We start from the raw sequence: 15,967 nt of genomic DNA on the forward strand, positions 1-15,967 counted from the left end.
AAACCCCTGGGTCTGCAACTTCACCAGTTGACCGTGGGATACGGAACACTTCTCCAATCACCCTTTTTGGGGCCGTGAGGGTGGGAGGGAGAGCTGCGAGCGCTGGCCATGTTGGGGTGGTTTTTGCGGGCACACTCTGTGAATTCCTCGCTTGGGGGAGATGGTGTGGATTAGATCTGAGGATCCCCGTCTCTTTAAATAGGCAATTTATTGACATGGTTAGGTGGTAAATGTAAAATACCCCGAACTCTCACATTCGCTTGACACGTGGAAGCTAGCATCATGAAGGTGCAGAAGCCGATTAGCGTGACATCAAGTGGAAAGCTGGATACTGCTCTTTACAACAGGTACTTTGAAGAGTTCGGAGAAGGAACCCGCCTTGAAATGCCAAAGACAATCTGCGCGCCGGACTCATAGTCATTCAAGCCTGGTTCGGGGGCTACTAAGGAAGTCCTGGATTAAGGGGTCCTCGGACAGCCGGACTATATACGTGGTCCGGACTATTGGGCTATGAAGATACAAGATAGAAGACTTCGTCCCGTGTCTAGATGGGACTCTCCTTGGCGTTGAAGACAAACTTGGTGATTCGGATATGTAGATTCCTTTCTCTATAACCGACCTTGTGTAACCCTAGCCCCCTCTGGTGTCTATATAAACCGGAGGGTTTAGTCTGTACGATAACAACAATCATAATCATAGGCTAGCTTCTAGGGTTTAGCCATTACGATCTCGTGGTAGATCAACTCTTGTAATACTCATATTCATCAAGATCAATCAAGATGGAAGTAGGGTATTACCTCCATAGAGAGGGCCCGAACCTGGGTAAACATTGTGTCCCCTGCCTCCTGTTACCATTAGCCTTAGACGCATAGTTCGAGACCCCCTACCCGAGATCCGCCGGTTTTGACACCGACAATCACTTCCTGCCACATAATCAGTATCATCTTCCTCACTGTCTGAAAATGCAGAGCCACCGCCATCACCCTCATGTTCCCGTGCATGATTTAGCTGATGGATAATTTGTTGATGAGCTGCTCCACTCCCACTTTGTGATCCTGGATTGAAGACCTGAGAGGTGCCAGTAATGTAATCTTCTGGAACATGCAATTGAGAACTCTGTCCCTGTACCTCTATGTTAGGCCTCTGTTTCCTAATGAAATTCTGTTTTATAGGGTTGCTAATCACTTGAGTAATAACACCACTCCCATTTGGTACAAGCACGTTCTCAGTTCCAGTCAAGGATGATGGATTTACACAAACAATCTGCACATCTTCTTCTGCAGTTATGATTGCATCTGGTTCTCCATCACTCTCTCCTGCTACCTCATTTCCCATCTCATTTTCGGAGTCACTTCCACTATCACTTGCACTTTCATCATCTTCCTCCCCAAAATATTCCACATAAACCTCTGCAACTCCTCCTGCAGTTATATATTCAGACGTCTTCATACAGCCAACATCATCACACAAAAATAACAACCCATCCACTAGTTCTTTACCAGGCACCAGAAAGAAAATCTTCATACTTTCTTTGAAAGGAACATGATCAACAAGAAAACCTTTCACTTCTGGCAAAGACAACTTGTCTCTTACCATCTCTGACATTGCCTCATCTCCCCCAACATAGTCTAAATAAGGCCCAATTCGAATAAATTGACCATTGAAATGAAACCTCACATTCAGTATGTCACGCGGATCCATGATGATAGCACAAACCCTAACCTGCATTGGCACATAATTTTTTTCAAAAAATCAATGGGGATACAACTCATACGATGTGAATGCAAGATCAAATCCAAAATTATCTCACAAACGAAAAGCCCTAAAACCACAAATTTTCCTACTCGAAAACCCTAACCAAAGACAACCAGCAGCAGGAGATGAAACTACCACAAGACGCACGGAAGGAGGAAGGGCATTACCAGCGATTTCTGCCGCCGCCGCAATCTTATTGCGTCTGCAGTGATCAACCACCACGATTCGCCATTGCTGCTGCGAGGAAAGGGAGGAGAAGGGGCTGAAGGAGATGCGTTGGGGAAGAGACAGGGGAGGGAGATGGGTTTGTGATGGGATTTATGAGCGCCCTACGAGGCTCACAACCAGTCCAGTTGGCAGTCATTTCCCCCTCCTCTGTGCCACACATTCAATCCCACCTCAAACAACCATTTATCTACTATTGTCAAGTGAAACTAGATACTTCTCTTGTCAAGTGGAAGCACATATTGTTCTTAAATTACCACAAAAAGCTACTGCCAATTGGAACTAGATACTTTTCTAAAATTGTAACAAAAAATGAACTAGATAGTACTCTTATTAAGTTTAACTAGATGCTGTCATGAAATTATAAAAAACTGCTGTACAACCAATTGTTTAGTACCCGCATGTCAAATTTGCCAAACAAACTGTGAAGTTCCATTCATAATTTTCATAAATTGAGTACAATGACCATACATCACATAAACAGACCAGTTCATCATCAAGCCATCACATCATCTAGCCATTACAATGATCCTCTACCTAGCACAATTCCTACAAACATACAACTACTAACATGATAATGCCATAAAAACACACAATTATGCATTTCATTTCTCTCCATCCTTTCGCATCTAGCTCTTGTTGAATTAATTTCTTCATTCTTTTCCAGAACTTGTTGCCTCAATACAATCTCTGCTCCATTTCTCTGCCCCTGTTCTAGCCATGCATGTCGATCACTTCAACACTCATCCTCCTCATTGCATATCTAACATCAAGTACTTGCCGAAGAAGTGGGGATCATCATGCCACGCAAAATACCTACAACCTTCATTCTGAATCAACAATTAACTCAATCAAAGAAAGAAGAAGACAACTCAAATAAAATTGAGGGAAATTGGATGAACAGAGCAATATCGGTAGCTTACAATTCCAGGATTCTCGTCGCTCCAAGATATCCAGCGGGGAGGCTTCTTTCGCGACATGCAGTAGCCTTCCCTCGCCGGCGGGTATGCCATCGGGTTCTCCGGGCACCGGCGACCTAGATACTGCCTTGCGACGGCGTCCTCTGCCTGAGTACGTCGAATCGGAGGGAGTACTCAACCGGAGGAGGAGGAGAAGGAGGGGAAGGAGAAGCCATCGTTGTTTGCTCAGGCGGCGCTTGCCTACCTTCCCTGAACCGCCACCGCCGCCGCCCGTCCTTGAACCCTATTTTTTCTCCCCTCCGGTAGTTCTGATTTGCTACCCCCGTCGCAACTAAATTGAACATTGAAAGGGGGCCAACTATAGTCCAACGTGGCATCTGATTAAGCCACAATTTGTGCCATGTCAGCTAACCCGGAGCACAAACGAGCTTTTGCCAAAAATCTGTTAAGAATAGAATAGTTGATTATTAATTAAGTTAATAGGATTAAGTTAATTGTTAGATAGGTTGCTTGGTTCTCAAGCAACCATATACTTCCTTGGCTCTCAAGGCAACTATGTAATTTCTTGGCTCTCAAGTAACTTTGAGTTTACTTGACTCTCAAGTAACATGTGTACTTCTGCCCGGGTATAAATACCCCACTTCTATCATCAATAAAGACTGATGGATCATCTTTCATTCAAACTCTCCTGTTCTTTACTTTTCACTCAAAACACGTTATCACGCACTTTTGCTCTCTGCTGAGAAATAGCCACACGGAACAAGAAGAAAACGATGGGGAGGCGTCTTAACGGCGGCAAGGCGCCGAGGGCACTTCTCCCGCATCTGGAGGCAAAATGGCCAGCTTGCGACGCTCGCCCGGCGACGGAGTCCTCATATGCCTATCCGTGGCACACCACGGACTGCCCGACAGCCCACCTGCGATGCCACCCTCATGCTTGGCCCTACCCGCGCTACCCGTCGGCCTCAAGCGACGAACGGCACCAAGCAACTCCGGCAATCTTGAGGAAAACTGGATCAGGACATTGTTCAATTTGTCTTTGTTTTCTTGCAATCAATCCAAGATCTAATAACTACTTGTATTTTGTGAATCGCAAACAAGAAGTACAGGAGAAAGAACTGCATATTTCCTCACCAACGACGACAAGGCGTGGCGGCGAGGTCCTTGGGCCCCGCGTCTCCACCCGCTCCGCTCCTGCTGTGGCGACCAGCGGGCACGGAGGTGGCGACTTCCTGCGTACCAGCGACGACCATGCGACGCCCGACAACCATGGCTCGACCTCATCTACAGCGAGGCAGGCTAGAGCCTCTCCCGGACGCCAGCGGCGTGGTCCTCAGACCGCATGGTGGCAGGCCACGAGACGCAAAGCGCGGCGGCGACGACGCCCTCGGCCCGGCTCTCCGCAGCGCATCCGCATCACGCGGTGGAGGAGGCCCCGCGCTAAGTCCGAGCAACGGTGGCAATCGGCCTTGCTGGTGATTCATGGTAGTGTCTCCAACTCTCCATGCAGAACTGAAGCCACAAATCGATTGCTTCCTTCGTACTAGTATATACACACAAAGAGAAGATAACGATGGAACCTTATCTATTTGGCTCTTTTGCATTTTAGTCACCTGACTTCATCGTATCTATTTCTTAGCCCCTGAATTTCTCTATTAGGCCCTCAGGCCAACCAGGTTTGCAGGTTAATCCTCAGATTATCTGTTAACTACATATAAGCCACCAGGTTTACTATTTTAACACTTTAACTCTTTGGTTATTATTATTTCTATTCTAAGATCTTGCTTTTTAGAAAAAATATATGGGAGAACCTCTGTTCATCCTAAATTATGCAGACATAATTATTCACCATTTTACAATGGGTAAAATTCTCATTTGAAGACATCATGCCTTCATAAGTATGTAAATTATTATTTTTACACATATATGTATTATTACAGTAATACCATTGCAAAAGAGTGTTTTGCCTATATTTCAGAACCTATTCCTCCGAAATTTAAGACATCATATGTGTCTTTACCGCAAACATTTTTTTATGACATGCGATCTTTAGACAACAACTTTTTGCAATAGAAATTAATTTTCTCGCAAACAAGAATTATAATTTGTCATACTTAATATGACTAACCCAAATTTTATTTGTGAATCACAAGGTATTGGTGGCATCTACTGCACCATTTGCAGATTATCCACCACTGCTGTGAGGTCTACGTCTTGTCATTTGATAAGATGACTACCTTCACATTGCTAATCCAAATATTAATAATAGATGTGACTACCTCAAGATATCATAAGGTAATATTGACATCTACTGCAAAATTTTGCAGACTATCCACTATTACTGCAAGGTCTACATCATGTCACTCTGATAGATGATTACCTTCAAAGTGATTTTCTTAAATATAGCATAACATAAGGTAATAGAGATAGGAACATCTACTGATAAAAGTCAGACTATATTTTCTATTACTGTGAGATCTACACCATATTGGTGATTATCTTCAAAGTGTTATCATATATAAATTGAGGTCTACACATATGGTTATAAAAGCATCAGCTTTCTAAAAAAAATTGCTCCTCTGAAGCATTTGTTGTTGTTCACTAAAAAGTTTTGCTATCATAGTAAATATTATTTATGCGCAATCACTATATACCAAAATGGTATTGTGTGCTAATATCAACTATTTAAGCCTCATTTTGCTTGAATATGTCATAGGAAACTACGTAAATATTTGCATATAATCGTGATTGACTTCTATTACATTGGTAAAATACATGGCAGTGAAGCCTATGTCACTATCTATAATTACAGTCTCCATCCATCAAGATGGATCCCATAATTATGGCAATGGTTGAGTGTCTTCACACTTTTGCAATGTCCACATCACATTGTGGCTATACTTTCACAGTGACTAACCAATGTCAAACATGCAACGTCTATGTTTTTGGCGGTGACTCTAAAGTTGCAACACTCATATGCATGTTATGTGTCCCAACTTCACTTAGTTCTCAAACTAAGTACATAATGGATGAATTTTTATTCACGCTGGATATTTCCCTTAATATAAACATGATGCCTTGAGCATATCACGAATGATTCCTTTCGTTTTTCAAGACCTCAAGTCTATCACAGATCACAATTCTGTCACTTAATCAACTTCAAGTTGAGATCTCGTGATCAAATATTTTCATATGCCCTTAATACACTTTACATCCTCTTATGATGGTACTACCATTTTTATGATCAAGAAACATGGAATTTTTTTTAAATCACCAGATTCACCCAACGGGTGCTATACCATTATTTGAAATTCTTGCTAGTACCGAGAATACTATGCAAGTTAGTGGTCACAAAATATAACCATGGGGAATTCGAAGTAAAGTGGAAGTCTAATAGACAACCAAAGACAGAATTGTCTCTTAATAGGAATCGGTCATTTTTAAATGATCAAAAGACAACTCTCAAGTTTGTCAAATGTGTGGTTATATAAATATTGTACATATGATTACCAAACCCTCAAACATATGGTCGAACCACACCAAAAATTTATTAAATGACCTACAAGTTCAATGGGATAAATTTGAAAATTTGCAAATAACAACCAAATTCTGGTAAAGGATTGTTCTTAGAATCTTCATCAGAAGGAGGACCAAAATCTAGTGCAGAAAATGGAGGATGAAAACATTTGCACTCAATAATATTGGAGACCTCAGGTAATCTCCTAATTATCCCAACATATTATTAGCCTATACTTATACTACTACATGTAGTAAAATGTCCAATATCATATCCCTTGGATACAATATTCAATAAATTTGAATGTATGTTTCAATTCATACTCAATATTGTTGCGCACACAATAATTTTCTAAGTATTAATAAATTAAATATTACGCTTGATAGCCTTAGTCATCCTGGTTTGGGGATGATTTGAAAATTGTTGACAATTCGGTTGGTCACAACTTAACAAGTTGCAAAATATTCCCCATATCATCAGATTATATGTGCACCACATGTGCAATAGGGGAAATCAGTTTTAAGGAACTCTCACCTTAAATTCTAAATGAGCCACTTATTCTTCCTTGAACACATTTTCAAAAGATATATGTGGAATGTTGAACCATTATCAGGGGTAATTTAGATACTTCATGGTACTCATATACACATTCATAAAATATTTTTAAAGTGTGTCTCTTATCACACACAACCATGATTTGACCCATTAAATTGCTTAACTTATCAAAGTAGGAGCAAATTCTCTTGAATAAAGGACAAACCAATTCGAATGGACAATGTCGTTGAACTCATTTCATGAGACTTTTATGATACTCTATGTACATACCCAAAATGGTTTAACTAAATTTCTTATCAAAGATAGTCAAATGAATTACATGATGACCACTTTTAAAGAATTGTAAATTTACCAGCCTCTTGCTGGACACATACGGCCTTACACACCTTAAGTATGATCTAAATCGTACCAACTGCATATCATACTACTTTCCCCTTGTAGTAACTACGTGGAAATCAACAAAGTATTTCCCATCTGCGATAATTCAGTTATATGCCGATATCACCACTCTAGCGTACATCAATGGGCACTCACAGAAAATTAGGGATCTATGTGAGGAATAACAATGTATCCGTCAATCAAAATTATTCATAGCCCGTATGCTAATTGCATCAGCAATAAGGATATTTTTCGGCATTAGGGGGAGATAAGTACCACAAAGAATGCCGAGAAAATAAATTAGAAATGTTATTGAAATTCAATCCTTATATCCACGTACTCAAAGAATCTGAGCTAGAAGTTTAGAGAATCATATATTTGCAACACATTGCAAATCAGTCATATACATTTACTCATGACAAGGTGTCACAAATTCTATATCTCTGCAGTAAAGTGTCGGAAAGAGTGGAGGTACCTGATAAACCACTCTTCTCCCCAAATGAGAGCAAGAGGGGGTAAAGTGGCATCTGATTAAGCCACAATTTGTGCCATGTCAGCTAACCCGGAGCACAAACGAGCTTTTGCCAAAAATCAACGAGGATACGCGGGATTAGAAAGGATAGGGTGACGATTCCAGGGATTCAGACTTCAGGGCCGTTTTCAGACTTTGAGTACGAGTATAAGTTTTTTTTAGACTTTTCTCTTTAGCAATTGTATTTGCCGGTCTCAACAATCTGTGTGTTCTAAAATTGGACTGACGGTGGTGGCTACACACCTACACCCAAACTGATTTTTTGCTTGCACAATAATGCCACTAAAACGGACGCAGATGTTCTATCGCGAGCTCATGTGAGCTTGGGTGAACAGTAAAATGGAGAAAAAAGGAAAAAAAAATTGGTGTGTGTGAAACATTGACAAAATATTTGCTGGTTTGCAAAATTTAATAACCATATGACATTCGTGAAAATCATGGCACAAAATGTTTGCTGGCTTGCAAAATTTAATCACCATATGACATTCGTGAAAATCATGGCAAAAAAATCGATACTCCAAAATGTTATTTTCAAACACATTTTGGAGCATCGATTTCCTTTTTCTTTTTTGCCACATTTTCCACGAATGTCACTTAATGATGAAATTTTGCAAGCTATGAAAACATCTACCAATATTTCACACAAGCTCACATGAACTCTGGCTGAGAACGACGCTTTCGCACTAAAACTTATAATATTGTCCTTGCACTTTTTATGCACCCACAACTTCACACTTTGATCATTATTCTCGTAGTCATGTATAAGCTGGTATTTCACCATTACATGTCGTACCAACTTATTCTGTGTGATATGTGTAAAAATATATGTGCTAAATAGTGAACGGTGAGGTGGGTATTTTTACCCGTGGTTATTTTCTTACCCAAACAGGGTACGGGTTTATGGAAAAAAGATGGGTCAAGGGTTTGGGCACGTATTACCCGCGGCGGATGGAGGAGGACTCAAAACACATCTTCTTCACTTGTGTCTCGGCGCAATTTTTTTGGAGTTTTTTCCGCGAAATGGTCGGTGGACAGTGGTGGCACACCAACTTCCCAGACCTCTTTGCGGAAATCCAGCCCCCCCCCCTAGTATGCTCGCCACATTAGGTGGTTGGTTTGTTATTGGGGCTCTTGCCTGGACACTCTGAACCGTTCGTAATAAACTTGTGATCCAACGTGTCTCTCGCTCCAACGTGCCACCGACACGGTGTTCAAACTGTGTGGGTATTTGCAGCTTTGACGGTTGCTTAGCCTCTCTCAGGACCGCGACGCCATCAACACCTTCATTGCAGATCTTCGTGCGATGGCTCTCCATCTGGCGCCCCCGCTTCCTCCACCACCACCGGAGCCGGATTAGCCCTTCGTGGCATGTGTTGCTGCCTTTTATTTTCTCTTTAGGGCTTGTTGACCTGTGCCCTCAGCAGAACCCTTTGTTGTACTTTCTTTGTTGTCTGCTACTTTGGTGTGCGTGTGCGGTGTGAACATTTGTTGGACCTTGTGCTTCTAGTGGTTGCTTTATTTATAAAAGCGGAGCGAAAGCCTTTTTCGTATTACCCGCAGCCAAACCTGTAGGTGCCATGTTGAGTTGTGACAACAGCGACCGCGTGTGCAGGATTTTGGCATGGGCTAGTTCAACTCTAAAGCCCTTCCATCACCAAAACTAAGGGCCTTGGCATGACACATCAATCCAACTCCATCTCAGAATGAGGCCACAACCTCCTCATCTGGATCGCAAGGCACCGCACCGTCGGAAGATTGGAAAGTTCTCCAAGAACAAGGATGGATGTCGCCGGGTGGTCACTTAGAGAAGATGAGCGCACAACAAATGTGTCGAAGCTCTCCAAGAGCATGACGAACGCCACACAGCCCACGGTAAGAACACGCCGGAGGAAAAAAGCACAAGCTTTGGATGCAGAAGGGCACGCCATTTGCTGCTGCTGTCAAACCCAAATGGCGCCCACCACCACAGAACTCTCAAGGCAGTGCCTTCAAGAAGGGAACGGTGCCGAGAGCGTCGTCACAGCCCATTGTAGTTAGGGTTTTGACCCGAGAGGCAGGGAGGTGGAAAGAGGTAGGGTAGATCTGACCGATGTCTCCATGAACAAAACCAGCTCCCACGGGAGTCGTTGCCGTCGCGACTGGACGAAGCTAGCCAGGCATTTCTCTCGGTCCGGAACCCTACCATTAGCTTCGCCCACAGCCTGAGGACCAGCCAGCTAGCCAGCCAGCGAGGACAAGAACCGGCGGGAGGGAAGCACACCAAGCAGGGAGGACGAGAAGCGGTTAGATCTAGCGGCATCAGTAGCATGGGTAGCCATGCCGCGGCGCCAATCTAGCAATGGTCCGCCGGCCACCCAACTAGACCACCAAGCACCACGCGTCTCCATCGCTCGCTGCAGAAAAGGGGGCCTCGCCGGAGGGGCTGCCACCCCAGATTCAGGGCTCTCCGCCACCGGGAAGGAGCAGCACATGCCCCGTCGGCCGCCACATCCCCCGGCTACGTCGCGGGCTTGCCCGGTGCCAGCCTCGTGTGGTGGCGAGGGGGGAAGGGGCTTAGACCGGCGGGAGGGAAGATCGCTCCCGAGTCGCCCGGGTGGGCGGAGGGGGGAGTCTCACCATTAACTCTAGTTTTGTAAGTAGCAAACCAACTCGCGGTTGAATGCATACGAGGGTGGTTGTAGCTATAGGTTTGACACTTGTATATCTTATATAAAGACGAAATATTTTTTAAGAGGTGGTGACTTGGTCAATCTCAAGACCCGCCCTCTCAGTCTCTTGAAGGTGCAGAGTATGCGTCCATTTGGGTGAGTATATGTGCGTCTATGTAAGCGTGTGCGTTGATTTTGAAAAGAAAAACCCTTCATTTTTAAAGTATGAAAAATCCTTGTCGTGTCAAAGGTGCCTAAATACAGTACGAGGAGACCAAAATTTGCACCATTGCCGCAGCACAAAATGCAATTAACACACGGCGCAAATCCCAACGACACGCGAGTACACGGTCACTCGCACACCGCACAGCACGGCCGATGTGATGCCTCGACAATCCGGCAATGCTACACGTACAAACGATTTACAGGTTTTTACAGGATGGTTAATCTTGATTGGTCAATAGGTAAGCGGGGCGGCCCATCCTCCTCAAAATCAAGGGGGAGAGATTTGTGATTGATTGTTAGATGGAAGGAATGTGTAAAAGCGTGTAAGTCTTTGTATGTCTAGCATTTTTTTCGACAATCAGCATATGAAGGCAGCATCGGCGTGCTCGTCGCTGCAGTAGAGGCCAGGCTGCTGGACGTAGCCCTGCTTGGCCAGCAGACCGCGCGCTCTCTGCACGAGCTCCCTGTTGGTCACCTTCCCGCGATTCTCCTCCGCGAGGACGGCCTGGATGGCGTTGCTGAGCGCGCCGTAGGACACGCCGCTGGCCGTGGTCAGGTCCGCCGAGGACTCGTCCGTCTGGCACCCGCTGATCAGGACGCCGTTGCGTGGCGGCGGCGCCTTCGCCGCGGCGGCCCCCGCGTACACCTCCTCGACGCCCCGCACCTCCTGCTCCATGGCTGGCCCGAGCGCGCCGGCCTGATTCCCGCCTTCGCCTCCCTCCGGCTTAGCTTTCGGGACCAGCTCTGTGACCGTGGCGGCCTGGTCAGCGCCATGCCGGAGCTTGCCGTGCACCATGGCCTTGACGAACTTCTTGATCTTGGGCGTGGCGTCGTCGCCGAAGTGGTGGAACAGCGTCGTCCGGATGGAGCCCACGCCGACGTCGTCCTTCCCGGTCTGCTCCTTGAGCATCCGGATGTACGTCGACAGGGGCAGCGACCGGCTCGTCGTGGCGGTGCCGGCCGGCGAGCCCGCCGCCTGCTTGGCGCGGCGGGAGAGGCGGATGCCGACGTACTCGAGCGCGCCCCGGACGGTCCCGAGGAGCGACGCGCACAGGTTGGCGCCGGCGGACGGAGGTCGCTGCCGCTGCTGCTGGGCCTTGCTCTGCTTGGTGCTATTCCCTATCTGCTCCTTGGTCTTGTCGATGAGGCCGCCGCTGTGGCACGAATCGGATACCATGGTGAAGAGGCAGCCATCGGGGACCTTCCGCACCAGCTCCGTGAAATCTTGGTCTGCGGCAAAGGAGCTCCTTCACTTGTCAGTCAAATCAGACAGTAACAGCTCCAAGACGAATCCGGAGCACTTTTCATCTTTACCTTTGATGAGATTGGTGTCGCAGGGCACGATGCACTCGTCGTAGCCGGTGTCGTCGTCCTCGCCGGTCTCGGCGGGCAGCTGCAGGCCGTGGCCGCTGTAGTGGAAGAAGAGCGAGTCCCCGGGCCGCGCGCCGCCGACGAGCCGCTCGAGCTCGAGCCGGATGTTGGCGCCCGTGGGCGGCGGCGTGGACGGGTCGGCTTCGGCGAGGACGCGGATGTCGGCGCCGTCGAAGCCGAAGCGGTCGACGAGGCAGCGGCGCATGCGGGCCACGTCGTTGAGGCAGCCCTTGAGCTCCCCCTCCGTGCCCGGGTAGTTGATGCCCACCAGCACCGCGCGCTTCCGTCCCATCGTCGGCTATGGCGCGCTCCGGTGGCGCTGCAGGACGCGACGAGGCTCAGAGGCTGGTGGGGTGGCGAGCTGTGTGTTGGCGGTCCGATCTGGCAGGCACTAGTGGTGGGTTGGTGGAGGTTGCTCGAGATGATGATCGCTGGCCAGTGCAAAAATGCTAGACATACAAAGACTTACACGCTTTTACACGCTCCTTCCATCTAACAACCAATCACAAACCTTTCCCCCCTAATTTTCAGGGGATGGGCCGCCCCGCTCACCTATTGATCAATCAAGGTCATCCTGTAAAAGCCTGTAAATCGTTTGTACGTGTAGCATTGCTGGGCCAGTGCTAGCTTTTTCGTATATTGGCTCGTGGCGCCAATCATTCCGTTGGCGTCAGGTCAGCTATGAATGTCTTCACCACGGATGATCTCATTATTATGCTACTCCATGATAGTTGTGGCACTATTTGTAAGATAGAGTACATACATTGCCACTAACCATAAAAAGGCAGCAGAGTGGAAGTAAGATACATACAGATAATGTAATGGCAGGTTTGTATATGGTATAAAGATAGTGGGAACCTGTTATCCCGTACTTTTATCTATTTTTTCTGCTTTTGAGAAACATGGAGTATGTCCCAAAATATAAAAACGTTTTTAATACTATGCGTTCTTATTTTTTGAGACGGAGGGAGTATATTATAACCTCAGAGCATGTGATTGTTATTCTGTGATGAAACATCGACCAGTCCAATCTTAGCAACACATGGCGTCCAGGTCTCCAAAACCACAGTCCACAGACAATAGCAGACAGTTGACACACGGGGAGAAAACGTTTTTCCTCCCATCGACGGACAAAGACAACGGATGATGTTTCACGGCGCTCTCAGCATATGAAAGCCACCTCGGTGTGCCTATCGCTGCAGTAGAGCCCAGGCTGCTGCTTGTACCCCTGCTTGGACAGCAGCGCGCGCGCCCTCAGCACCAGCTCCCTGTTGCTCACCTTGCCGTCTTTCTCCGCGAGGATGGACTGGATGGCGTTGCTGAGCGCGCCGTAGGACAGGCCCTTGGCCGTCGTCGCGTCCGCCGAGGTCTGGTCGGTCTGGCACCCGCTGACGAGGACGCCGTTGTGGGGCGCCCTCGCCGTCGTCCCGGCGTACACCTCCTCCACGCCGTGCACCTCCTGCTCCATGGCCGGCTTCAGCTCCTCCTGCTTGCCCTGCAGCTTGGCCTTGAGCAGCTCCTGCGCCAGGGCGCCCACGAAGCCCACCACCCCGCCGTGCTGCCCCTGCTGGAGCTTCTCCAGCATCACCTTCATGAACTTCTTGATCTTGGGGCTGGCGTCGTCGCCGAAGACGTTGAACAGCGTCATCCGGATCGACCCGACCTCGATGTCGTCCTTCCCCGTCTTCTCCTTGAGCATCTCGATGAATGTCGAGAGGGGCAGCGACCGGTTCTTGACGTGGCCATCTGTGCCCGAGTCCAGGCTCGGCTCCTCGGACTCAGCGTCGTCATAGCTACCCTGCTGGCCGCCACGGCGAGGAAGGTGGACTCCTTGGGACTCGAACGCGTCCCGGACGGTCTGCTTGAGGAACGACCGGAAGCCGCCGGAGCCGGATTCAGAGCGCTCTTCCCGTTTGCCTTGCTGTGCCTTGTTCTGCTTTGTGCTGTGGCCAATCTGCTCCTTGGCCTTGTCAAGTAGGCCACCGCTGTGGCAGGAGTCAGAGACTATGGTGAACAGGCAGCCATCAGGGACTTTTTGCACGAGCTCTGTGAAATCTTGGTCTGCAGTGCACAGAAGGAAATTAGAACGATTGACAGGAAGAGATGCAAGATATTACTGGTTATTAATTTCACTACTTCTAGTTCTATGTATTGGTTGCCTTCTCGATATAGTAGTTAATAATTGAAAGCAGGAGGATTACTACAGCAGTAGAAAAATCTCCAGATAACCATCAACCCAAGTGCCTAACTGCCTATGAGTTGAAGCAGGCTGAGAGCATTCTATTGCGGGAAAAGAAAAATCATGAGTCCGGCAAGCCAACAAGTGGCAAATTCAAACATTACCTGGTTGCTCACAAACAGATCTTCAGTGAACTACTTTAACAAAAAATAGACCCTACTCACTTATGATACAGTTTGATTTTGTGTTGTTCCACTACAGGTTTGAATTCTTGGTACCCTCTGCCTGTCTAGGACTAAACTAGTTTAAGGAATGCAGGGCTTGGTTATTTTCATGTTTGCGATCAGTTCCATGACAAAATTCGTTAAAGCAACTTAGGCTAAGGGCGTAGAGCCTATATCCTGCTAGTCCAGCAACATATTTCAGCTTAGGTTAGTGTTTGGAAAACTTTGGATTAGTAACCAGATGTAACAAACTCTTGCTACTAGCAAACCAAACCAAAATTCGGTGACTTGCAAATTTTGGTAGAAGAAATCTGACATCAAACAAATCACCTGCAGTCTCTTGTCATCTTGCATAAATAGCATGTTATATCCAAATATTTTGCGCTATGTGGTGAAAAGTCTGCAATCAGTACTGCCACAATGTACTATCTGAAATCATCAGTCACCTAAAAACTAATCCAGTCAGAAATTCAGAAATTACTACAGCGCTAAATCCGCCAAGTCGTAAAAACGTGACAATCAATCAAATAACGTCCCTCTCAGATCTCACCAACCACACTCGAGTCGATCATCCCCGCTGATTAACCGGTAGTTCGAGACAGAACAACTACAGGAGCAAACAAGGCACAAGACAAAAACGAAAACGAAAGGGCGTCTCCGGATCTGCGCACCTGTGATGAGGTTCATGTCGGAGGGGACGATGCACTCGTCGTAGCCGGTGTCGTCGTCCTGGCCGGTCTCGGCCGGCAGGCGCGTGCCGTGGCCGCTGTAGTGGAAGAAGAGGGAGTCCCCGGGGCGCGCGTCGGCGACGAGGCGCGCGAGCTCGCGGCGGATGTTGGCGCCCGTGGGCTGCTGCTGCGGCGCGGCCCGGTCGGCGTCGGAGAGGACGCGGATGGCGGCGCCGTCGTCGTCGAAGCCGAAGCGGTCGACGAGGCAGCGGCGCATGCGGGCCACGTCGTTGTGGCAGCCCTTGAGCTCCGCCTTGGTGCCCGCGTAGTTGATGCCCACCAGCACCGCGCGCTTGCGCCCCATCCTTGGGTTCGGTCGGCGGTCGTCGGCGACGGCGATGGCGCGGCGAGGCGACGCGGCGGGCCTCGGGGAGTCCGATGGATGGAAATGATGGCGTGGATTTGGTGGGGTTTGCTACTGGGGCTTTTTGGGTTGGCGCCGGCTGTCTGCTGGCGTTTCCGATCTGGCAGCTGCTGGGTGGTTGGTGGCCGTGTGTGACCTGGTCGTCGCTTTGTGCTGGGTTGGTCTCAGCGACGCGGCGGCGGATAATAACATTTTTTTTTTGAGAAACACTGTGCTCGTGCAGCTTCGGTAGGCCGCCCGCCCTACATTATTAGGCCAACTCCACCGCAAGCGTCCGTTTGGGGTGGCAATAGGTGTGAAAACGGACATGCGTGTTCGGGTTTCGTTCGAGGCGCCCAACACGGCT

General features: G+C 47.6%; 1 protein-coding gene, 1 long non-coding RNA gene and 1 pseudogene across 2 annotated transcripts; all 3 read right to left on the bottom strand.

Moving 5' to 3' along the window:
* Positions 1-2,389: 2,389 nt before the first annotated feature.
* Positions 2,390-4,381, bottom strand: LOC119348828. The gene is made up of 2 exons (XR_005169127.1): positions 2,904-4,381; positions 2,390-2,810 (listed from the first exon to the last, which is right to left on the bottom strand). It is a non-coding gene; the product is annotated as an uncharacterized LOC119348828 (long non-coding RNA).
* Positions 4,382-10,911: 6,530 nt separating this feature from the next.
* On the bottom strand, positions 10,912-15,738 carry LOC119348827 (annotated as a pseudogene).
* On the bottom strand, positions 11,995-12,506 carry LOC119348826 (metacaspase-5-like). Its single transcript, XM_037616814.1, has one exon. The coding sequence runs from the start codon at positions 12,416-12,418 to the stop codon at positions 12,005-12,007; it is 414 nt and encodes a 137-aa protein (XP_037472711.1). The 5' UTR covers positions 12,419-12,506; the 3' UTR covers positions 11,995-12,004.
* Positions 15,739-15,967: the final 229 nt, after the last annotated feature.

Source organism: Triticum dicoccoides, chromosome 1B (genome assembly GCF_002162155.2).
Source record: "Triticum dicoccoides isolate Atlit2015 ecotype Zavitan chromosome 1B, WEW_v2.0, whole genome shotgun sequence".
In the NCBI taxonomy this organism is placed as follows: domain Eukaryota; kingdom Viridiplantae; phylum Streptophyta; class Magnoliopsida; order Poales; family Poaceae; genus Triticum; species Triticum dicoccoides.